The 24,298-nt window shown below is 38.5% G+C and overlaps 1 protein-coding gene across 2 annotated transcripts in view; it reads left to right on the top strand.

Annotated features, from left to right (window-relative positions):
• The window catches only part of ERO1B (endoplasmic reticulum oxidoreductase 1 beta), a 59,030-nt gene extending 39,986 nt beyond the window's left edge, over positions 1 to 19,044 (top strand). The window contains exons 7-16 of one of the 2 annotated variants that reach the window (XM_077813451.1): positions 1,727 to 1,847; positions 1,940 to 1,986; positions 3,324 to 3,335; positions 4,677 to 4,703; positions 7,486 to 7,578; positions 7,772 to 8,018; positions 9,068 to 9,137; positions 14,145 to 14,231; positions 16,082 to 16,215; positions 17,259 to 19,044. In XM_077813451.1, the coding sequence (XP_077669577.1) occupies positions 1,727 to 1,847; positions 1,940 to 1,986; positions 3,324 to 3,335; positions 4,677 to 4,703; positions 7,486 to 7,578; positions 7,772 to 8,018; positions 9,068 to 9,137; positions 14,145 to 14,231; positions 16,082 to 16,215; positions 17,259 to 17,319 (899 nt within the window). In that variant the 3' untranslated portion in view covers positions 17,320 to 19,044. Of the gene's footprint in view, positions 1 to 1,726; positions 1,848 to 1,939; positions 1,987 to 3,290; positions 3,336 to 4,676; positions 4,704 to 7,485; positions 7,579 to 7,771; positions 8,019 to 9,067; positions 9,138 to 14,144; positions 14,232 to 16,081; positions 16,216 to 17,258 lie in introns of both variants that reach the window. The other variant, XM_077813450.1, reaches the window with a different exon arrangement.
• The last annotated feature ends 5,254 nt before the right edge of the window (positions 19,045 to 24,298 follow it).

The following is a 24,298-nucleotide window of genomic DNA, read 5'->3' as shown; positions in this document are numbered from 1 at the left end:
AATAATTAGCAAAAATTTATCTTTTTGGGTTGACATTTGTCTTCATCTCAGAACATGGCTGCTGTTATTTCTGGTAATTGCTATAGTAGTTTTGATTATTGTAGCCTGTTCTAGGTAACTTATTAACAAAGGTTAGAGATCGAACTAAAGCTGTCTCAGTAGTGTTTGGTAAAGTATTAGAACACATAAAACATATTTTTCTGGCTTGTATGGATTTTTATGGGAAGTAGATTGTAGTTCTGGAACCCATAGCTTGCATAGGCTTTTGCTTCCTCTCTATCATCATCATTTCTGCCTGTTGCCTGCACCTTGCCTGTTCAGCTTTCTAAGATGATTTTAGCTTCTGACTGTCTCCCTTCCGCCTCTCTCTACTCTTCTTTGATCACTTCTGAAATGACACTTAACTGCTGTTCTGATGGTATTCTTTTTTTCATTGCTAGATCAGCTCTTACTTTCTACTATGGTTGCTCATCATTCATCATTACAAGAGCAAGTGCTCGGGGCTTCTGTTGGCTTACTCTTGTGATTGATTGGGTGACACACTCTTGACATTTGGTTGTAGTTTTTGACCTTTCAAATCAGATATTTTATTTATATGTAATTGTTTCTAGTTTTTACTTCTTTAATAATTTGGGAGTAGTATTTCAGTTATCTTTCACATTTTTAAAAAAGCATTAAAAAGCTGTATTTAGCTATCTTGAAATTTTATTTTTGGATGTGGTCCTTTCGCATTCATGTTGAACTTAAATAATATACCTAGAAATAAGAGGAATGATTAAATGCTCTGTTGCAATTTATAGCTTTTCCTGGCTATAAGAGCATTCTAAAATGCACTATAAAATATTTCTAGTTGGCAGCATTGTAAATTGGTAGAAAATGTGGACTAAAGCATCTAAAAATAAATCTTACAAATTTCTTTTAGCTAATGAATAAAATTTGAGAAATACATCTTGTAAAAGCAATCATAAAATAAACCCTAGATTTTAGAAGAATTTGAACATTGGAAGTCCTAATTTCTATCATTATTTAGTGTTCTTTTTTAACATATAGCCCCAATCCTGAAAACACTTACTGTACGTTGACATGCTTAATTGTAAGCATCTGAGTAGTCCTATTGACTACTGACCCACTATTGACTACTGCTTAACTGAAAGCATCTGAGTAGTCCTATTGACCCAATGTCCAGTGGGACCATTCACTTGCTTAACTTTTAAGTCCAAGCATTAGTTTTTTCAGGATTGGGGCCTATACTTGCAATAGTCAGAGTCTGTGGAACGAACTCACACAGGAGCAAAGGACCACCAAAGACCTCACCACCTTCTTCTCCTGCGGAAGCATGTTTTAAAAAAAAAATGAAAACCACTACATTTGCATACACAAATCTTCTCTTTGGAAAAGAATGAGAGAGAGAGAGAGACGCACACATGACAGTGTTAGTCCTGTTGCTTAGTGCCCTACTGGAAGGTACTCAGCTGCTGCAGTGATGAGAGCAGTACAAAAACCTGTATAGAATGAAGCAGATCTTATTTAATGTCACCTTTAGCGTATAACACTGTATATTATATACAGGATATTTATGCTGGTGTTTAAAACCAAATTAGAGGATAAGATAGTGTTTGATGTCCGAGATCTCACTTTTACTTTGTTCTGTATAACTGCTTTTTGTGAAACTCAGTCCTTTTAAAGTGACTGGTTAGAATATGTAACAAAGGGTTTCCTGTTTTAGATGAGAGATCTCCAGATGCGCAGTATGTGGATTTGCTGCTGAATCCAGAACGTTACACTGGATACAAAGGGGCCTCTGCATGGAGAGTGTGGAACAGCATCTATGAAGAAAACTGCTTCAAGTAACTGGGGAGGGAGGAGAATGCACTTTATACTTTGAACAGTAACATTTCTTCAAAATACAAAAATCATTTATTTTTTAACTTTTTTTCAGGCCTCGATCTGTCTATCGTCCTTTAAATCCATTGGCACCCAGCAGGGGTGGGTCTCTTAACTATTTTGTACTTATTAAAACACTTTCAAAAGCATTTCAACTCACCTTAATGAATTTTCTAGTCCAAATTATACAAATAATATCCTACGCTGTAGTACTATCTGTTGTCCACTCAGTGTCATATAAAGTGACAAAAACTAGATCATGAAATATAAAGAAATTGACCCTAATATACCAAAAACTTAATTAGCTAAAATTAATGCTCTGATCCTGTTAAATTGCACACATGCTTAATCTTATGCATGTCAATCTCATTAAAGTCATTGGGACTACTTGTGTGCAAATTAAAGCACATCTATCAGTTTTTACAAGATCAAGGTCAAAATCCCATACTAAGATGGGTGGGAGTTAAAAAACCTTACAGCAGTATCTTCAAAATTCATATCTTGAATCTGATTTATTTTCCCCAAGCATCTAATTTTGTCACTTCAGTATGTTTATTGGCTAATACAATGCACAGTAACAACTTTTCTTTCATAGTCAAGTTAGTAATAACTTGAGTTTTCCTGAAGTAATATCACTTCACTACTATACAAAGTGGGATCCACTGGAAAGATTTACCTTAAAGATGAAAGTTTGAAAAGCAGTGTACTGATGGTTGCCTAGTTCCCATAACAATGAAATATTAATGTAAATAAATTCATTCAAAAAGAAACCCTGCGTGTTGGAAATGAAGGAAGACTCATTTAGCGTAGATGAGGACTATCGGCAAAATTGTAACCAGTCTTTGTTTTTAAATGTCACTATTGAAATCAGTTAATTCAGTCTAAAAAATAACACAATATAGCCCTATATCTTATATGCATGAACATAGGCAGAGTCTCTGTTGTTACTCCCTAATACTTCCTTCTGTGTTTTTTTTAATTTGTCTAATTAAAAACTTAAATATTGACCTCCTAGATCGGTGATATTGATATTAACTGTTGGCAGGCAGTTAAGTATATTTGAATATTGTACTGTACTAATTATATTTAAAATGTTAAGTGTGTTTTATAATGTAACATGCACAGGAGTGAACAGTTCACTGATTATAAGACCAAGAAAGGACCATTAGACATTTATCCAAACCTTCTGCATAACACATGCCATAGGTCTTCATTCAGTAATTTCTGCACCAAGCCCATAACTTCTGTTTGACCTACAGCATATCTTCTGTGTAAAAGAAAAGCAATTTGTAAGATTCCTGACATGAACTGAAGAAGCATTTCTTGCATCTTTAAATATCTGTATAGCAGGGTACATGTGTCATTTCCCATACAGTGTGGAAAAGGTTTTTTTCTAATGTTCCTAGATCTTTATTTACAACTTTTTTCTTTTTTTCCAGGGGAGGATGATGGTAAGTCTGATTTAATACATTCTCCGTACTAGTTAAATATATAGTGGGAGTTACTTCGGTAATTGTGATTGTTTACTTGTTGCGTAAACTTCTTTTGGATGGAGAGGAAGAAATAATTTTCATTCTTTTTACCAGTGGGGGGAAAAAAAAAGAGGCAAAATAGTTGCCCTAATTATATAGTTCACTTGTCTGTCTTTTTCCCATAAGAATATTTATGGTCTTGCTGCTGGAATACATGAATAGCAAGAAGAGAAAAGGTGGAAAAAATGAAAGAGGGTCTGGGAAGGTTTTTACAAGACATGGGGTGGAAGTCTTTTGGGCCTGAATTGTGCAGGGCTTTGCGTTTCTCCTCTTTTCCATTGATGGCAGATGTAATCTTTTTATTTTGATAAAGGAAAAGAACAACTTTTTTTTACCTGGATAGTTTCTTTATATATAGTCAGGGTGTTTTATCCCCCTTTTTTTTCCCCATTGTAGTCTGTGTATGATAAGAAATGCTTTGATTGCTGATTTCTAAAAAGATCTAGGGGTCATTGTGGACAGCTCAGTGAAAACCTGCACAGTTGCAGTCAAAGCAAACAAGATTTTCAACTATCAAGAAAGGGTTAGAAAATGTTGAAAATATGCTGTTGTATAAATCAGTGGTTACGCTGTTAGCCTGAACACTTTCATTACTTTTGATCACCCCATCTCAAAAATTATATAGTAGAAATAGCAATGATCCAGAGGATATCACTGAATATTATTAAAGGCATGGGAAGACTTTCATGTTAGGAAAGATTAAAAAGAGTAAGAAAATTTAGTTTGCAAAGGAGACGAGGAGTCATTATTGTGTGTGAAATAATGAGTGGTGTAGGCTGGTCAAAAATAAGAATCTTCCTTGAAAATTTTTGGAAGAAACAAGAATTTTTTTAATTTCATAGAAATCTTAATTTTTTCACTAATAAAATGAAAAATTTGTTGAGAATATAAACAGATTTTGAGGTTTCAGGTTTGGGTCCTCCCCTCTTTCTATTTCCATTTTTTTCTAGTGGAAAAGTGAGTGAAAAAGGAAAAGAGAAGGGGAACTGATTAATTTTTTTCCATTTGATGGAAAAAAAATTATTTTTTTAAGATATGAAAACTTTCCACAGAATTTTCATATAGTTCAAAAAGCCATTTTTAGTGCAAGTTCTATCCATAAAAAATGCCTTTTGAACAGATTTGAACAGTTCTGACCAGCTTTATGAATGATATCGTGTAGGTCATTTAATCGCTTGACGGCCCTAGTTTCTACTTAAAGGATGTTAATATGTACAAATGAATGCTGATGGATTTAACTATGTATTTTTGTGTTTTCAGGAGAATCTTTCTACACATGGCTAGAAGGTAAAAGAAAAGTTGATATAATGATGCCTAAAATTAATGTTAATTGCATTAGAAAGAACAGATACCAGTAGTGTTCCCCAATTTCTTATCCCTACTCACTGTCAGTCATATTTTGTTGGTGTCTGGAGTGAGTGTACATCTTCATCCCAAAGCCAGTAATTGTTTGTTAGTGGATCAGTTATTGTAGTATGTGTAAGAGATTTTGTACCCTTATGTTGACATTCTACACTGCTAGAACACTGGTATTCACTTTCCAAGTCTAATTATCCATGATATATGAGAGAGTTGTCTCTAAGCAATAGGGTTTTGTACTGTAGACAAAACTGTCCTCATGCATGTTTTAGAAAATCTAGGTGATTGTATATTATGTTCAGCTGATCTACACGAAGATTTATGAATATCTTTTCTTTATGAACCTACATATGGTGTGTGAAATAAAGAGTTTTTGGTAGTGTAGTTTTTTGAAAGTATTTAGAGTGAGCTAAATTGGACTTGAAATCAGGGTAAATTAGCCTCCTGAAATTATTCAAGCAATCATACTCAGAATGCACTCTTTTTATGCAGAGATATTTTTGTGCAATAAAAGTACTTTAAGAGGCATTCAAAGACTTGAAGAGACCTCCTCTTTTGTTCAGTTGCTTTGTTATTGTAAATGCTCACCATTTAGCTACTCATGACTCCCAATTTTTAGAATCTAAAATGAAGATGTAGACAAAGAAATTGCTAGGATCTTTATTAGGACTAATTGTCAAATGTTTTAGAAAGCACGGGTGGTTGAACCGCTCATTTATACAAGCAGAATTGGTTTTAAGACCGAGAAAAAGAACAGTTAGCAGCAAAAAGCAATTTTTTACCTTTTAATTGCCTTAAAATGCCAAGCAGGTTTAATACCTATAGCAACCAAAGGTATCCTAGAGGTGTGGAAAAGAATATTTTGTTAATTGGAGCAAGAAAACATCATTAAGCCTTTTAAGCAGCTAACTTTGTTCTGAATAAAGCATTTACTTCTGCTGTTAGCAGCTGTAAAAGCTACTAGCACGGGAAAGCATAATATCTGCTCTTTAAAATAAAATAATATGGCGGTAAAGGAGACCAGGCCTCCTAAAAGGCAGTTACTTCAGTTTGGCAATAGGACCATTTTACCCAGAATCTTTTGGAAAATATGTAGTAAGTGTTTGTCCTCTCAGTGGGGTAAAGTGCACTTGGGGTGGAGGGAAGGTGATTTTTAAAGTGCATTAACATGTTGAGCATTAATGGATCAGTGTAGACCCTGTTGCTGTGCACTAAAAGTTGCCTAGTGCATTTCAATGTAGTGCCATAGTACTACATTGAAGTGCACTAGGGAACTTTTAATGTGCAACAACAGAGTTTACATAGACCAATTCATGTGAAACACGTTACTGCACTTTAAAAATCACAATCCCCTCCTGCACATTACCCCGCTGTGTAGACAGAATCTCTACATTTGGAAGTAGCATACGTATCAGTTTTCTCTCTCTACACCGGGGGCAACACTGCTTATTGACTTCAGAAAATATGGTTTCTAGTTAACTTGACCTTAACAGATTCTCTCCTAGTCCCCTTCTTCCATAAGTGACTCCATGTCCTTTTACTTACAGCCCTTTATTCCTGTGTTGTCCTCCCATTTCTTGTCATGCAACCTCCACTGTCATCTTCAAATGCTTCCTCAAAGACTTGTTCTGGTTTGCCTTCCACTGAAGATTCCCACTTTCCCTTTAATTTGCCCTTTAATTTGATTTTGCTCCCTCAGATATCATCAGTATGTTGTTTCAGTTTTCGAATACTTGCACTAAACAATATCTTTTGGGTCTTCAGCCCTCTGAGTTACTATAGCACTTTTCAGTTAAACCACCTCATGGGTGGTGTCAGTGATCATGTCCTTAAGGGTCTGGACATATGCCTGGATCATCACCTTTTTTGTGATGAAATTGTTTTGTGGCTGCTGGTGCTCTTTATGTTCTCATTGCCTCCCCTTTCTACTTCCCCAGGAAATTGCTTTCCGTCTTGTTTTTTTCTGCCTCTTTTGTTCTCAGTTTTATCTTAACTAACTTGATATTTAAGTTGTATCATAGTTAAGCAGCAGCCTTGAGGTCTTCCACTGCCACTATTAAGTTTCATTTATCTTGGCCAGTTTTGTCCAAGTATTTGTTTTATTCTTGCCATTTTTTGTGCATTTATGCCTGCAACCAAAAAGAACAATCTTCGCAGATTCAAATGCTGCCTTTAAATTTGGCCATAAAATATCAGTTGCAGATAGCAGTGACCATTAGGTTGGGATACCTTGTTTGTTTGGTTTTTGTGTGTGTGTGTGTTTGGGGGGGGGTAGTTTTTATTTTTGTTTTACTTTCTGGATGGTCACTAGTACAATTGTCTCCCTAGCTGTAGAGGCCAAAGTAGATTATTTCAAATCTGTTTTACCCAAACTACATAAACATGACTTTTTTTTTGCGTGGAGATTTGTCCTGATTTTTTTTACCAAATACTTAACTGCTCCTTTCTTTTTAATGTGTGCTGACAAAAGCCTTCCGGTAATGAACAAGTGTGCCTGTTATGGAGGGGCGGGGGGCAGGTGAGTGAGATGGTAGACTTAAGATATAAACTCTTCCCACTGAAAGCAATAGGAATTTTTTTAAAGTGGCATTTTCCTTAATTCTAAGTCCAACACTAAAAGTTAAACAATGCAAATTTTGCATCACATTTTCAGTGAACATTTTTTTTTATCTTAATGATATTTTTAATAATCAATGCTTTTTCTAACCAGGTCTTTGTCTGGAGAAAAGAGTATTCTATAAACTCATTTCTGGACTTCATGTTAGCATCAACTTACATCTGTGTGCAAACTATCTTCTTGAAGGTAATTTATATTTTTATGTAAGAGCCCTGAAAATGTGTCTCATCTTATATGGCCATTGGGAATAGTTGTTTGTCCTGTCTGTTTGTATATATATTAAGCCTATTAAATGTGTGTATGTAAACACAGTTTGTCTATGTATTTGTACAGTAGTTGTTTGTCTTTACTGAAAATTATCTTTCTGTTCTCTGCTTAGAAACCTGGGGGAAGCCTCGTTGGGGACACAATGTCAAGGAGTTTATTCATCGCTTTGACCCTATTGAAACAAAAGGAGAAGGACCAAGGAGGCTAAAGAATTTATATTTCTTATATTTGATTGAGCTGCGTGCTTTGTCAAAAGTTGCACCATACTTCGAGCGTTCATTTGTAGACCTTTACACTGGAAATGTCCAAGAGGATGCTGAATCTAAAACCCTCTTGCTAGACATCTTCAGAGATACAAAGTGAGACATTAGATTTTGTATTGCTATTTCAGCCATCTTCTAGGAACAGAGTGACTTTTGGATGGATAGAAGGTTTGGAAAAGCTGGATAAAGAAAATGATGGTGGGGAAGAGAATGAGGAGACAAGTTGGAAGGGTGCATTGGAAAGGAGGAGGGGCCAAAAAACAGGAGAAGAAGGAAACATTTCTTGTTAAAGCCATTAAGAAATATTTTAAAACATCCAACCCTCATTTTCCCAGGTGTTCAAAATAGATTTCTTGCCATTTAATATAAAATATTAGTAAAATGTAGCATCTAACTTTAGCAGAGATCCTGCTGCTAAACCAGTTTTTACAAGTAGATTATCCCGTTGCTCAATTTCCTCTCCTCTTGTATGTCTGCTACTTGGGAGTCCCCACAACCAACTCATATTTAGCATCCCTTTGACTAGACTTTGTTGTAGGTCACCTCATTTCCCCTCTTCTACTGTGTGACTTGGTCAGCCTTCTGGTTCGTTTTGCACTAGAAAAACTCAGATAGTTATTCATGTCCTAAATCATAACAAAACGAAGTAACTTTCAGGCTGCAAGAAGAACACTAAGAGGATCTATGGGAGAAAGGGGTCTTGATTAGTGGGCAGAGGGGAGCAAAGAGAAATCTCTGCAAAACAAATAAACTGCTTCAAATAAGGTAGTGTTAAATTTATAAAATGGGTACCGTATACGGCAATCCCAAGAAACTGTTTTGTATGGACTGAGAGTTCAAAAAAGTTGACTTTTTAATAATGCTCTTTTTTATAATCCTGAGATACTTTTGGCTTTATGTTAATGCAGATTAATACACACCTCAGACATGGCAGAGGATTGGGTTTTTTGACTTTGTGGTTTACTATGCTTATAGTGTGTGTTTGCATTAATCAGCACTGCCGCACAGGCTATCGTGACTTGTCTTCAATGAACCAGAGCAGAAACTTCCAAGTAATTGTAAAATAGTTAGTAGAGTTATATTGTAAACGTGGATGATAAATTGTAGTGTGTGCTGATTTTCTTTACAATTTTTTGTTTGAGCAGATCCTTTCCAATGCACTTTGATGAAAAGTCCATGTTTGCAGGAGATAAAAAAGGGGCCAAGTCGTTAAAGGTAAAGTCCTAAACACATCCCTAATGTACATTTTTTTTGAATGATTAAAACCCAGAATATTATTTACTTACACAATAGAACCACTTTTAATAAACCTTCACAGCAGTGTACCTAGGGTGGATGCAGGGAAGGGACAATGAGAATAGCATTGTGTTTTGGACCTTGTAAAAGAAACTTAGTAACCTATAACAAATTGACCTAATTTCATCTGCTTGGCAATAAAGAAGATTGCGTGACAAATCCAAAAATGACCATTAAGGCTGCTTACGAGTTGCTTTTCTCTTGTATCCTCAGCCTGGCAGATTGAAATCTGTACTGGAGTGCATTGTTCTGCCACTGTTACTGTGGCAAGACAAATTCATGGAATCAGTCTTCGTGATAGAAGCAGTATTGTTTTTAAATAGATTGTTTCCCACGAAGCTTCATCTTATCCTTTAACAAGGCGGGGAGGTGTAATGCAGTTCCAAACAAGCTTGAGTAAGAATTTTACATGAGGAAACCTTGATTCGTAGAGGCAGATAGTTAATCTTAAAGCACTCCATCCATGTGATCAACATTTGTCATTATTGCATGGTCTTTTGTTCAGATTCAGAAACTTGGATCACTGAATTAGTAAACAGTAAAGGTGCAAATCTGTTCTTCATATCATTGTTTCATTTGTAGTATAGTAATTTTATTTACATTACAGGGGTTGCCGACGAAACTATTAGCATTGTCAGAAAATTAGTTAGGCCCAGCAGCTACTAACTAGATAAAATGCTGTGGATACATATGGATTCTATTTGTGTTCTCTCCTAATTTTGCCTCCTTAAATGAGTTGACAGGTCATCTAGTTTCACTATGATGTACAGATAGTTGCATGTTCATATTTTCTGCTAAACATCTATTTTGTAATTCTTCACAGGAAATCCATTTAGGGAATTGGAGATGGTATGCCTAATCTTGTTTTTTCCCGTCTCCTTTGGTGGAAAACATTACTCAGTAATTACAGTTTACACAGACACACACGACCTCCCACATCTGAATACTCACTAGGATGTTGTGTTTGGGGGCCCACCTTACTGAGTCATGTGTACTCTTTCAGACTCTTGAACCTGAACAGAATACAGGCAACTGTCACTGGCTGGTATCTCTAGGGACACCCTCAGGCTGCAGATCCTCTGCTGGGACCTTTGTGGTCCAACTGCCTTGTCCCAGGGACTGCTGATCCCTCAGACTTCTCCATAGTTTACCACACCCTCTGCTATAAATTCCAGCCACATGGGTGCTCTGAGTTTACAGTTTGTCATTAGGGGCATGTGATATTGAAAGCAAACACAAACAGACTTTGCACAAGATTTTAATTTCCCAGCTTGGAGAGTTTTTTGGGCTTTGGCAAAGTCCTTTGGGGTGTCCAGGACCCTTCTGCTCAGATCATAGTTTTTCTTCAGAGTCATGTAGCCTCTCTCCTGCTCTAGGTTAGCTAGCTTTTTCTGACATTGGCTGGCCCCACAATTATTATCACAGGTCATCCTTGCTACAAAAGTATGCCCCTCTTTCTTGCTCAAAGCTTCCTGTGTCATGCTTTGTGAGTTCCTCAAGTTTATATGTCCCTTACCAACACTTGGTTTCTTCCTTCTGCTATTGAGGATTTTCCACTCTCCACTCCCTACCGAGAAGTTGGAGGAGCTAGCTAGCTTCTCCTAGCTTTAGCCAACCCATTGTCCCAAGGTGTTTCTTCCTGATGGGCAACCATTAATGTTCAATCACTGACTATTATCCCTGATCTGGCAGAGACATGCTATAGCCCCTGTTAGCAAATAAGGGAGGCAAAAAGGCATCCTTTAAAAAGTGGAAGTTAAATCCTAGTGAGAAAAATAAAAGGAGTGTATAAACTCTGGCAAATGAAGTGTAAAAATATAATTAGGAAGGCCAAAAAAGAATTTGAAGAACAGCTAGCTAAAGACTCAAAAAGTAATAGCAAAAATTTTTTTTAAGTACGTCAGAAGTAAGAAGCCTGCTAAACAACTAGTGGGGTCACTGAACGATCGAGATGCCAAAGGAGCACTCAAGGACGATAAGTCCACTGCGGAGAAACTAAATGAATTTCTTTGCATTGGTCTTCATTGCTGAAGATGTGAGGGAGATTCCCAAACCTGAGCCATTCTTTTTAGGTGACAAATCTGAGGAACTGTCCCAGATTGAGGTGTCATTGTTAGGGGGCTTATTCCTTCACCCACTTACTTTCCTGGTCCTTCTTGCATGAACAGAGAGCAACAATACCCGAAGTCCAAAGGTGCAAACAATTCGATGTTTATTGGGGTGAGCTTCCAGCAAGCATGATTTCAGTTTCCTTCCTTAGTGTCCCCCTTCCCAGCTCTGACACCACAGAGCCTTACCTGTGTCCCTGTTCCCATTCCTGCCCTTAGCTAAACATGATTCCAATTTCCCCACCCCCATTCCCTGTTCCCATTCCTCCACACACACACACTTCCTGATTGACTGCAGACTATATAGTAAAACTTGAGTTCTGCTTAGCTATACCTTAACCAATCATTTTACTGAAATTTAACTAACCAATCCTAACGTATTGTAACATGATTATTTAACCAATTATATCCCACCACCTTAATTAGTTTACACCCAGCAAAATTAATTATACAGCAGACAGAAACAATCACAGAACCAGCAGAGATTATACAGACAAACAATAGGGAAATGGGGACTACAGTGATAGAACAAAGAAATGAGGATTTCACATCCCACTCACTTATTGATAAGTGAGTTCTTGCCAGACAGGATGCTATCAAACTAAGTTTCCTTTTACATCTTCTAGGCACTTCCCTTTCTCTGGAGGCAATAGGCATTATCAGGACAGGATTGTACTCCGAACAGCCCAATAGCACCTTATTTCAATGTGACTAGTTTGGAATGTGAGGATGTGACCGTTTGCTTCCTAGCTTATGGCTGCCTCTGTTGCTTAGCCAAAGGCCTTAGCCTAACAACAGGGCCTCAGACTGTCACAGTAAGAGAAGGTCCTTACACCGGCAGACAGTGATTTTGATTCTTTCTTTTATACCTCTGTAACTAGCTAAGTGATAAGAATACACCTAAATTCTTAGAGTATAGGCCTTTACAGACAGGCCTGTATATCTATATCCTAACAGCCATGAGAGGAGGTTTTGGAAGAAATTGATAAATTAAACAGTAATAAGTCACCAGGACCAGATAGTATTCACCCAAGAGTTCTCAAGGAACTCAAATGTGAAATCGCAGAACTATTAACTGTAATCTCTAAACCATCATTTAGATCAGCTTCTGTATGAAATGCCTGGAGGATAGCTAATGTGACGCCAATTTTTAAAGAGGCTCCAGAGTTGATCCCAGCAATTAGAGGCTGGTAAACCTGACTTCAGTACTGGGCAAACTGGTTGAAACTATAAGAACAAAATTGTCAGGCTCATAGATGAACATAATACGTTGAGGAAGAGTCAACATGGTTTTTGTAAAGGGAAATCTTGCCTCACCAATCTACTAGAATTCTTTGAGGAGGTCAACAAGCATGTGAACAAGGATGATCCAGTGGATTTAGTGTACTTAGATTTTCAGAAAGCCTTTGACAAGGTCCCTCACCAAAGGCTCTTAAGCAAAGTAAGCTGTCATGGGCTAAGAGAGAAGGTCCTCTCACGGATTGGTAACTGGTTAAGATAGGAAACAAAGTATAGGAGTAAATGGTCTGTTTTCAGAATAGAGAGAGGTAAATAGTGGTGTCCCCAAGGGGTCTGTACTTGGACCAGTCCTATTCAATATATTCATAAATGATCTGGAAAAAGGGGTAAACAGTGAGGTGGCAAAGTTTGCAGATGGTACAAAATTGCTCAAGATAGTTAAGTCCCAGACAGAGAAGAGTTACAAAAGGATCTCTCAAAACTGGGTGACTGGGCAACAAAATGGCAGATGAAATTCAGTGTCGATAAATGCAAAGTAACGTACCTTGGAAAACATAATCCCAACTATACATTGTAAAATCATGGGGTCTAAATTGGCTGTTACTACTCAAGAAAGAGATCTTGGGGTCATTATGGATTGTTCTCTGAAAACATCCACTCAATGTGCAGCAACAGTCAAAAAAACGAAGAGAATGTTGGGAATCATTAAGAAATAATAAGATAATCAGACAGAAAATGTCATATTGCCTCGATATAAATCCATGGTACACCACTTCTTGAATACTGCAAGATGTATTAGAATTGGAAAAGGTTCAGAAAAGGAGAACGAAAATTATTAGGGGTATGGAATTGCTTCCGTACGAGGAGAAATTAATAAGAGTAGGACTTTTCAGTTTGGAAAGAGATGACTAAGGGAGTATATGATAGAGGTCTGTAAAATCATGACTGGTGTGGAGAAAGTAAATAAGGAATGTTATTTACTCCTTCTCATAACACAAGAACTAGGGGTCACCAAATGAAATTAATAGGTAGCATGTTTAAAACGAACAAAGGAAGTATTTCTTCACACGACGCACAGTCAGCCTGTGGAACTGTTTGCCAGAGGATGTTGTCAAGGCCAAGACTATAACAGGGCTCAAAAAAGAACTAGATAAATTCATGGAGGATAGGTTCATCAATGACTGTTAGCCAGGATGGGCAGGGATGGTGTCCCTATGCTCTGTTTGCCAGAAGCTGAGAATGAGCGACAGGAAAAGGATCACTTGATGATTACCTGTTCTGTTCATTCCCTCTGGGGCACCTGATATTAGCTATTGTTGGAATACAAGATACTTGGCTAGATGGACCTTTGGTCTGACCCACTATGCCCGTTTTTACGTTCTTATGTTTACATCCACATAGAGGCATTCCACAATACAATTTCATAACTACTTCATAACATCAACCAGAATTCCATATTTTCCACAAATAGTAGATTCTCCAAATTAGTGAGCCTGCTACTTTCTAAACTGCTTAAAGCACTAGACTTTTTTTAAAAGCCTGCCTTAGTGTTAAACTTTTTTTCTGTATTTATTGCTAGGAAGAATTCAGGTTGCATTTCAAAAATATATCCCGCATAATGGATTGTGTTGGATGCGATAAATGCAGATTGTGGGGCAAACTGCAGGTACGTTGTATTTTCATAGAATCATTGAATATCAGGGTTGGAAGAGACCTCAGGAGATCATCTAGTCCAACCCCCTGCTCAAAGCAGGACTAATCCCCTTTGCTTTCCTGTGTATGCATACCTTTTTGGGAATCTGCCTTTTTATCTAGAAATTTGATGGCTGTCACTGTTTAGTTCTCTGGTATCCATGCGGTATTGCTCAAATGTTGTATAGCACTTCTTATATGTTCAAAATAAGTTCTAGAAACTATTAATATTTGCCACAGTTACTTCACTGATTAAGATGTAAATGTTCACAAAGTTATGAAACATAATTTTCAGCAAACTTCAAAAGCAAAATCCCATTAGTGATGTCTTTTATAACCATCTTAAGACACGTTTGTGTATGTCTAATATGAAGTAAATAGATGAACCTTGCAAAATCGCCCTTGCCAACAGAAAATAGGAAGCTTTTCTGTCAAGTATAACAAATGCAGTATTTCTACTTACAAGCATTCAGAAATTATGAGATTGATTTAAGAATCCTGAGACTTCAAATATTTGTGGGCACTCTGTTTGCTTTCTAGTTTCTGCATCTTTAGGGTGTCCTCCTCACTTCATGATTTCAGACTTCTCTCTGCAACCATTAGGGCTAGAACCTTTTTTAAAATGAAAGCTGAGATTCTCATGTATTCATTAGCCTTCAGGAACTGCAGCTTTAAGAAAGAAGCCAAATGTTACAAGACTCACAATAAAACTGCAAGTGTTGATAACACTACCAATGTCTTGACTTCTGCAGATCTTAAACTTAAATTAAAAGCAGAATTTAAAGTTACTACCCCTGAGTGTTGAAAATAGTCTTAAAAATGTGAACTGAGAATAACCAATACTGTGAGAGCAATTGCTGGCATTACACCATCAGGCATGTAGGGAGCTCCACTCACCCTCCTTCAGCTCAGCAGCAGAATAAGTGGAGGAGCAAATGTAATGACCTCTGCTGAATCCTCCGGATCCCCCCCTCACTGGCTCCTCTGTGCTTCCGCTATCCTTTTTTCTCCTCATGAGAGGCCAACTTAAACCAGGCACACACCTCTCCTGTCCTGCAGCATCCTCTTGAAACTGTCCCCAAACCACTGCCTCCTGCTCAGATCCAATGGGTCCTTATAATAGAATCATAGAATATTAGGGTTGGAAGAGACCTCAGGAGGCCATCTAGTTCAATCCCCTGCTCAAAGGCCATAGAAGTATGTGTGTGTGTGGGGGGGGGAGATAGAAGGTAACTGGCACCTTAGCACTTCAGAATCTCTAATAGCCACTTTCTACACACAAGGGAAGGAGTTAAAGCAGAAACCTCTCCCTCTTTCCCTGCAGAGGCTAAAGTAGTAACACTGAAAGTGGAGCAGCCAGGAGGTGAGGAGCCTAATGGTTTGATTGAGGGGGAGAGGTTTTTGAGGCAGCCATGAGGATGCCTGATTAGGGGAGAGGGGCTCAGGTGGCTTTAGCAACCTTGAAGAGCTGCTGCTTTGTGGTAGTAGATTTGGTTTGGCAGAGAAGAAAAATCATGAATTTGGGAGGAAGCGGCTAGGGAGAGGGAAGAACTGAAATTTGATGGTGATGGGAAGAGAATTCATTAATTTGAAGGTGAGGAGTATGTGTAAAAGAGAAAGGATGAACTTGGTGTGTAATTGGAGGAGTGTATGCACATTGTTAGGTGTGTACTGGTACATGTGGGAGCATGTCCAAGTGTTGAAGGGGAAGGCAGTGTTGTATGTAAGATGGAGTTATGCCTGAATAAGTAAATTTCTCTTGACAATTTGCAAGGGTGAACTAGACTGTTTTATTAATGGTTTAAAATGCTGAATTTCTTTTAGACTCAAGGCTTAGGAACTGCTCTAAAGATTTTATTCTCTGAAAAAGAGATTCAGAACCTTCCCGAGAATAGCCCGTCAAAAGGTTTTCAACTCACACGTCAAGAAATAGTTGCTCTCCTAAATGCATTTGGAAGGTAAGTTTACCTTTTTTTTGTTTGAAGGTATCTAACAGCAGGCTGTAGATTTTAAGGTTAACTCTTGATAAAATCTGTGAAAAGAATAGGTTGAGATTACCTTTTTTGGGGAGGAGGAGAAGGGTAAGTAAGTTTATAAATATCACTAACACCTTGGTGCGAACTATTTGGAGTAGTGATGATGGCAAGTCTCAATGTTCATATTTGGATAAATACACAAGAATGAATGCGTATCGTAGCTATCAGAAATTAAGTTTAGAAACTTTGGCTTTGAATCTCTTCAACAAGCTTTATCATGAGATTTCTGATACTTTTTCTTTCTGAGCTAGGAATACTATGAGCGCAGCTCTTCTCTCAGCAGTGATGCACTTTGGGTCCTGAATGTGCACACATGAAAAATGTGGGACAGGTGCAAAAGTGTTACCTGCATGTTAGAGAACCTTTTAAAAAAAAAAAAAAAGAAAAAAGCATGCTTAGTTCTAATTCAGTTTTACAAATGAGCGAAGTTTTGTGTGTGGTGCTCATTTTTTCCACATCACTATATATCTTTAGTGTAGCTGTTTCATTGGTAAAAAATTGGAAGAATTTTGCCTGTCTGGAAACAATCAGTCTAAAGTTTTATTTCATCAGTGTGAGTTACAATTTTTAAGGGTGAAAAACCTCCACTTTGTTCCTCATACTAGGCTCTGGGCAACTGAGCAAGCTTTACAGGTTTTTGGCACTCCACCCTCCCCCCCCTCGCTGAAACCAGTTTACATAGGATTAAACAGCTATTGAACTTTGCTTAGCAAATTTGGTCATCTTTTAAATAAAATAATGAAGTAAGAGAATTCTTTTGAAATCCTTCTAATCTCTCACTTAAATATAGTTGTGTCAGTCTTATAAATAGGGCAGATTTTTGGAGGGAAAAGAAGTTTTACTTTTAGAATTGCTTAAAAATCTCTAGTTACTGCCCTGAAACAAACAAATGGAAGAAGAATTTGCAATATCTTTGCTATTTTCAACATATACTAATACAAAGCGGGTTTGTTTTTGTTTTACAGGCTTTCCACAAGTATAAAAGAGTTGCAGAATTTTAAACTTTTGTTACAACATACTAGGTAATGATGGTTTTTACCCATCCCAGTAGTGATGACCATTAAATGACTGCATCAAGCAAAAACAAATGGATCCTTACAGGACTTATACTACAAGCTGATTTTAAAAAAATGAAAAAATCAGATACCAACTTGAATATTTATGTTTAAAATAGGAATGGTTATTAATTAGAAAGATATTTATGAATGAAGTATATAGTTTTTAAACACATAAATTATGCTGATCTCCTGTCAAGTTTCTCTCTGGTCATTGTTCTGTTGTATCGCCATTTTATATACATTTTCTTTGTTTCACTGTTGTCTTTCATTCAAGGATAATTGTTTAACATTAAATTACTGTTCCTACATCTTGAATGCAATGTTGATGTGAACGAACTTGCGCTGCTTCAAACAAAAATAAGTGGTCCCCCTTTTAAATATTGGACATGAAAATATTCTAAGGGAGTAGTCACTGCTTGATTCTAGCTGTATAGAAGAAAATCCTTATTTTCTTTTTGTTTTTCTTCAGTTTTCACTTGCTTTTTTATTTCCTTGCATTGTATAACTCTAAAAAATGGGAAATTAATTAACAGAAAATTTATTTTGTGCTGTGAGGTCCTTGACACCTCATTGATGCCAACTGTTTCTCACCATCCCCTTGTTTTTAAACTTCCTTGATCCACACATGCACACACTGTCATAACTGCCTTCTCGCTGACGGAATAAGGATGAACGTTATTTCTCCAGAGCCCTAACTCGGCAACCTTGGTCTACCCCATGGGGTTGTTAGTGGAGCACTGCTAGTATGAGGAGCTCTGATCAAACATGCCCTCCAGCCTCTCCTTTTTCCTCTCCTTCCCTAGAATCACAGGATCAGTCTTTAGGAATTGTTCTTTTAGCATTATAAGAAGTTAAAATATCCTACTTCTTTCTCTGTTTGGGCAGTGGAAATGCATTAAGAATGGATGCAGTTTGGAATGGACTTTAATGGGATTATGTTTGTTGAGCAGCATGAAAAGGTCAGTGCAAAAAAGACAGCTTGTTTTGATAGACTTGATCTTTTCAAAAATACATTTTAAAATGGCAAAACATGACAATATTTAATAGTGCATACTTTTATCTATGCAATCCTTAACCATATCTTCTCCAAAAGGATATTCAACATATTTAATGAAACGGGTATATCATAGACCATCTTATGTAAATTGATTGTTAATTTGCTCCATCAGGTTCCAAAAAGTACTACTGATCAGTAGCAACCAACAGTTGTTTAAATTTAAAACTGAAGTAATAAAAGTAAATAGCATTTTTGAACAGTTTGCTTAAGCTGTAATAAATGTAGTATTTAGTGAAGTTATCTGAGTACATTATGAATGTCAGTAATGCTGGTACAGTATCTAGATATGTCTATAGCATCTTTTATTCTTAAACTTAAAATGGTCTTTACAAAATAAATAAATAAAAAGTGCTCTTAAACCTTTCTCATCCTACCAAATCTTACTCAGTGTTTTTGTTTATAAAGTGTATAGTATTCAGGGGTGAAAGTAAGTTAGAGGACTTACCGGTACGCCGGAGCCCTGAGCAGGGGGCGTGGCCTCAACTGGAAGAGGCGGGGCCTTAAATCCCCAGGCCCTTTAAATCTTGATATAAAGGCCCAGGGCTCCAGCTGTGGTAGTGGCGGCTGGGAGCCCGGGGCCCTTTTAAATCACCCCTGAGCTACCAGCTGCAGAGGCGGCTGGGAACCCTGGGACTTAGGGACGATTTAAAGGGCCCAGGGCTCCAGCTGCCGCAGTGGAGCCCCGGGCCCTTTAAATCACTGAAGAGCCCTGGGGGCTCCTGGTTGCCAGTGCTACCCTGGGGCTCTGGGCTCTGGCAGAGCTTTAAAGGGCCAGGGGCTCCACTGTGGTAGTGGCTGCTGGAGCCCCAAGCCCTTTAAATCTCCACCTGAGCCCTGCTACCCAAGCCCTGGGGTAGCGGCGGCCGGTCTCTGTCAGGGATTTAAAGGGCCCCTGGGCTCCAGCTGCCACTACCATCCTGGCCCTTTAAATCCACTCCGGAGCCCCACCACCACTACCCCAGGGCTTCAGCAGCAGGGGTCCGTCGGGGATTTAAAGTCCTGGGGCGGTAGCAGCTGCTGGAGCTCTGGGGCCATTTAAATCCCCACCAGAGCCCCCCCACCTCTACCCCAGGGCTCGGGCAGCAGGGCTCAAGCTGGGATTTAATGGGCCCGGGGGGGGGGGTAGCATGGTGGCTGGAGCTCTGGGGCCCTTTAAATCCCCGATTGAGCCCTGCTGCCTGAGCCCTGGGGTAGCCGTGGTGGGGATTTAAAGGGCTGGAGCGGTAGCAGGGGCTGGAGCTCTGGGGCCCTTTAAATCCCCACCAGAGCCCGGCTGCTGCTATCCCAGGGCTTCGGCAGCAGGGCTCGGGCGGGGATTTAAAGGGCTGGGGCGGTAGCAGCGGCTGAAGCTCCGGAGCCCCTTAAATCCCTGCCGCAGCCCTGCCGCTGCTACCCCAGGGCTTTAAATTGCCATCTGGGAAAGCCGGTCCCAGTACGGCGCACCAGCTCTTACTGGTACACCGTACCAGGGCGTACCGGCTTACTTTCACCTCTGATAGTATTGTAACTATAGGTCATGTTAAAGTGTGTTAAATTCCATAATGTTGCCCTCTACAGTTCAGAGGGGAAAAAACTTTGAAAGCAGCATTATGTACTGTGTTCTTCTCATAACCTTCCCAGTCCATAAACAAAACGACTACCTTTTTCATTTGATTGAAAAGGAAATAGGCTATCCTGCTCTCCGTATTTGCTTTGGAGTCAAACTGATGAAAATTAAATGGAAAAATCATTTTGGTTGCTGTTAAATAAATTAGCATTGAAGCTGATATCTGGTCTTTATACATTACTATTTAATCATTACATAACAATGGTATAACTCATTAATAGACGTCTTAAGGCAGTGAGTAAACTAATGACAACCTCAAAATGTTAATGTAGGGTTTCCTTGTCCGGTAATCTAACAAGAGACTTCTTTCCTTTCTTAGCTGCCATGTTTTTAGTTCTCAGCCACTTAAGATTTAAAATATCTGTTTTTAATGACTTCTTATAGCTGACTGAGAGACACTCCATTATTTACCCTTTTTGTCATTCTCCTGGCTTTTGGGTTAATTATTAAGGGGTGGAGGAGGGTTTTAGACTCACTCCTGTGTGAGGTGGTGCACAGGTGAGATTTAATTGTATGGTTAATGGTGGGTTCAGATCCCTATGGCCTTAGATAGGCATCTGTTTAGTTATAATTTAAATCAAAATAAATTAGCTGCATAGCCCCAGGATTAGCTCCTGAAAGGATTTAAGCCTCAGTTATATTTTTCTCTCCTGCTCCCTCCTTGCTTTGTGGGGAAAGACAAATTACTAATCTTCTCGTACTCCACCAAAGTTTGGCCAACATTTATGGACATTGGCATCACTGCTGTGTACCCACTCCATCCACTTGCTCATATGGGGTGGGGTAGGGGGTCATAGAGCTGCTATTCTCCCCTCACACCCTTAGCCATAATCCACACAAGGCTAATGCAGCTGTATAAGGCAGTGGAGTTTATTTCCTCTATTCCTACATATGGCTGGGTAACAAGGGCATAATTGAACCTTAAGAGAATTCTGTTTGAGACAATTCTGTGGCATTTGAGGATGGAGCTCACCTCCTCAGTAACCAAATGAAGTGAAATACTTTCCTTATTAAGAGATTTGTGTTGAAACTAGTTGAAACAACTTTCCTCTGTCATGTACCTTTTTAACTGTATTTGATGTACATTCTTTGAATATGTTGCTTATGAAGTTTTGCCATGTGAATCAGATGACATATAGTTCTTTATACATTAAATTAAATTTTAACAACTTGCAGACCTGTTTCTGATATTAAAAATGAGGCAGTTGCACTGATACTCATGAGTGTAAACTATTTTAGATTCTAGATAAATACTGACTAGTGCTGGCTTGTCAACACTGCTCTTGCCTGCCATTCACTTCAGAACAAAAATATACTTCCTAGTGTAAATGACAGAATGATTGTAATAGTTGATATAGTAACGTAATAAGGAGAAAAAAAATGCTTGAAATTTCCTTAGTCACTGGGATTTGATACCATTTAAGTGGGATAATAAGAAGATCTGGTGCAAACTGTACATGTTAAGTTAAGACACTCTTATTGAACTTAAGATCCCAGTACCTGAGATGGAGATGATATAAACTTGATAGAACTGTAACAGATATACTGACCTTTGCAAATTGTTTTGGTAAAAATGTTTTTCCCATTTCAGTCTGTTACTTGTGTTTAATATGTTGCTGTATATATATGCATGAAATGCCACACTGTGCCATGTTTTCTAGAATTGTGTTCTAATGGTTGGAAGGAAAAAACCTATCCTCCATCTGACTTTTATTGTTTTGTGCTTTTTCTGGGCAATGGTCTTTAATATGTTGTAAGTACTGTAGCCTGTTAATTTATAAGCAAAAGCATCTACAACACCTACCTGAGGACTCCACAGTACCTGAATGTTTGGTGTATCTAAAGTAATTTATGAAAATATGTAGCATGTTTACCACAATCCAAAATTCAGAGGTAGAACTGCTTGGAGGGATCCACACACATTTACAAATCTTTCTTATCTATATCAGAATCTGAAAAATGAAAATTAAATAACTCTTTCTCTGGCACACATCTTCCTATAACTTTATAGGATTATTTTCATTGAAAGTACCATTTTCTTTTCTTTAGACTTACCGTATATTTTTATTCTCTCTCCCCCACCCCCAAATTATTTCTAGTGCTGGAACTGTATAATTTAAAAACTTTAAATTACCTATTTATCTCTTATTATCCTGTCCCCAAACCCAGGGCTGTCTCTAGGGGGGTGCAGGACCTGGGAAATAGGCGCCGAGTTTCTAATCTGCCGGGCGGTCCTCCCCCTGGCTCCAGCCAGACCCCACCCCGCCTTTTCCCGCCTCACCTCTTCCCTGCCAGTTCTGCCCGCTCCCACGAGCGTGTTGCGCCGTCACTCCTCTCCCCTCCCACAGTACCTCCTGAAGCCGCGGAACATCTGATCCGTGGTAGGTGCTGAGAGAGAGGGGGAGGTGCTAATCGGTGAGCCCGCTGGCAAGCAGGAGGCGCTGGGGGATGGAGTAGGTTCTGGTGGGGGGGATCCTCCTAACCCCCACTGCCTGCCACTCACCTCCCCGTTAGCCTCCTCACCCCGCTCGCCCCCCGACTCCCACCTCACCTCCCCATCCGCCTCCTCATGATTTCATCCAAGCGCGGGGCCCCCCAAAGTGCAGGACCCGAGGCAGTCACCCCAATTCACCGTACCCAAGGGACGACTCTGCCCAAACCTATTAGAAGAAAATAAGGAGGCTGTCGTATTCTTTTTGGAGAAATCCTACTCAGAAGTAAATTAATGTATTATTCAGACTTTTAATTATAAATATTAACATTGCCATGTATCTGTCACCACTTAAACTGTATTGTGATGTATGATGCAGACAAGTTCTGACTACATAGCTGTACACAAGCCAAATTCAGCCCATGGATGTTCATATATGGTTCCCATGATTTTCACTGAGTGGCCATAAATACATTCAAGGATGCAATTTGGCCACAATGTCTGTCTGAAGAATTCTTGAAATTAACTCTGTTTTTAAACATGGGAAATAATCAGTTTTATTTTTTATTCAGCGAGTTGGGCTCTTATTGTGAAATTGTCTTATATAAATAATAGGGCTGTTTATTAATCACAGGTAACTCACGCGATTAACTCAAAAAAATTAATCGTGATCAAAAAAATTAATCTTGATTAATTACAGTTTTAATCGCACTGTTAAGCAATAGAATACCAAGTGAAATTTATTAAATATTTTTGGATGTTTTTCTACATTTTCAAATATATAGATTTTAATTACAACACAGAATACAAAGTGTATAGTGCTGACTTTATATTATTTTTGATTAATATTTGTACTCTAAAAATTATAAAAGAAATAGTATTTTTCAGTTCAGCTCATACAAGTACTATAGTGCAATCTCTTTATTGTGAAAGTGCAACTTACAAATGTAGGTTTTTGAGGTTTTTTTTGGTTACATAACTGCACTCAAAAACTAAACAATGTAAAACTTTAGTGCCTACAAGTCCACCTAGAACTACTACTTGTTCAGTCAATTGTGAAGACAAGCTTATTTACATTTACGGGACATAATGCTGCCTGCTTATTATTTACCATGTCACCTGAAAGTGAGAACAGGCATTCACATGGCACTTTCGTAGCCAGCATTGCAAGGTATTTACGTGCCAGATATGTTCAACATTCGTATGCCCCTTCGTGCTTCAGCCACCATTCCAGAGGACATGCTTCATGCTGATGATGATGCTCATTCAAAAAAAAAAATGTGCTAATTAAATTTGTAATTGAACTCCTTGTGGGAGAATTGTGTGTCTCCTGCTCTGTTTTACCCTCATTCTGCCATATATTTTGAGTTATAGCAGTCTCGGATGATGACACAGCACATGTTCATTTTAAGAACACATTCACGCAGATTTGACGAAACGCAAAGAAGGTACCAATGTGAGATTTCTAAAGATAGCTATGGCACTCCACCCAAGGTTTAAGAATCTGAAGTGCCTTCCAAAATCTGAGAGGGACTAGGTGTGAAGCATGATTTCAGAAGTCTTAAAAGAGCAGCACTGTGATGTGGAAACTACAGAACCCGAACCACCAAAAAAGAAAAATCAACCTTCTGCTAGTGGCATCTGACTCAAATGATGAAAATGAACATGCGTCTATCAGTACTGCTTTGGATCGTTATCGAGCAGAACCAGTCGTCATCATGGACGCATATCCTCTGGAATGATGGATGAAGCATGAAGGGACATATGAAACTTTTGGGGCACTTGGCATGTAAATCTCTTGTGACGTTGGCTACAACAGTACCATGTGAATGCCTGTTCTCCCTTTCAGATGA

This window comes from Eretmochelys imbricata, chromosome 3 (assembly GCF_965152235.1).
Source record: "Eretmochelys imbricata isolate rEreImb1 chromosome 3, rEreImb1.hap1, whole genome shotgun sequence".
Taxonomy (NCBI): domain Eukaryota; kingdom Metazoa; phylum Chordata; order Testudines; family Cheloniidae; genus Eretmochelys; species Eretmochelys imbricata.
Note: the sequence above shows the minus strand (reverse complement) of the source record. Positions and strands in the feature narration are given on the sequence as shown.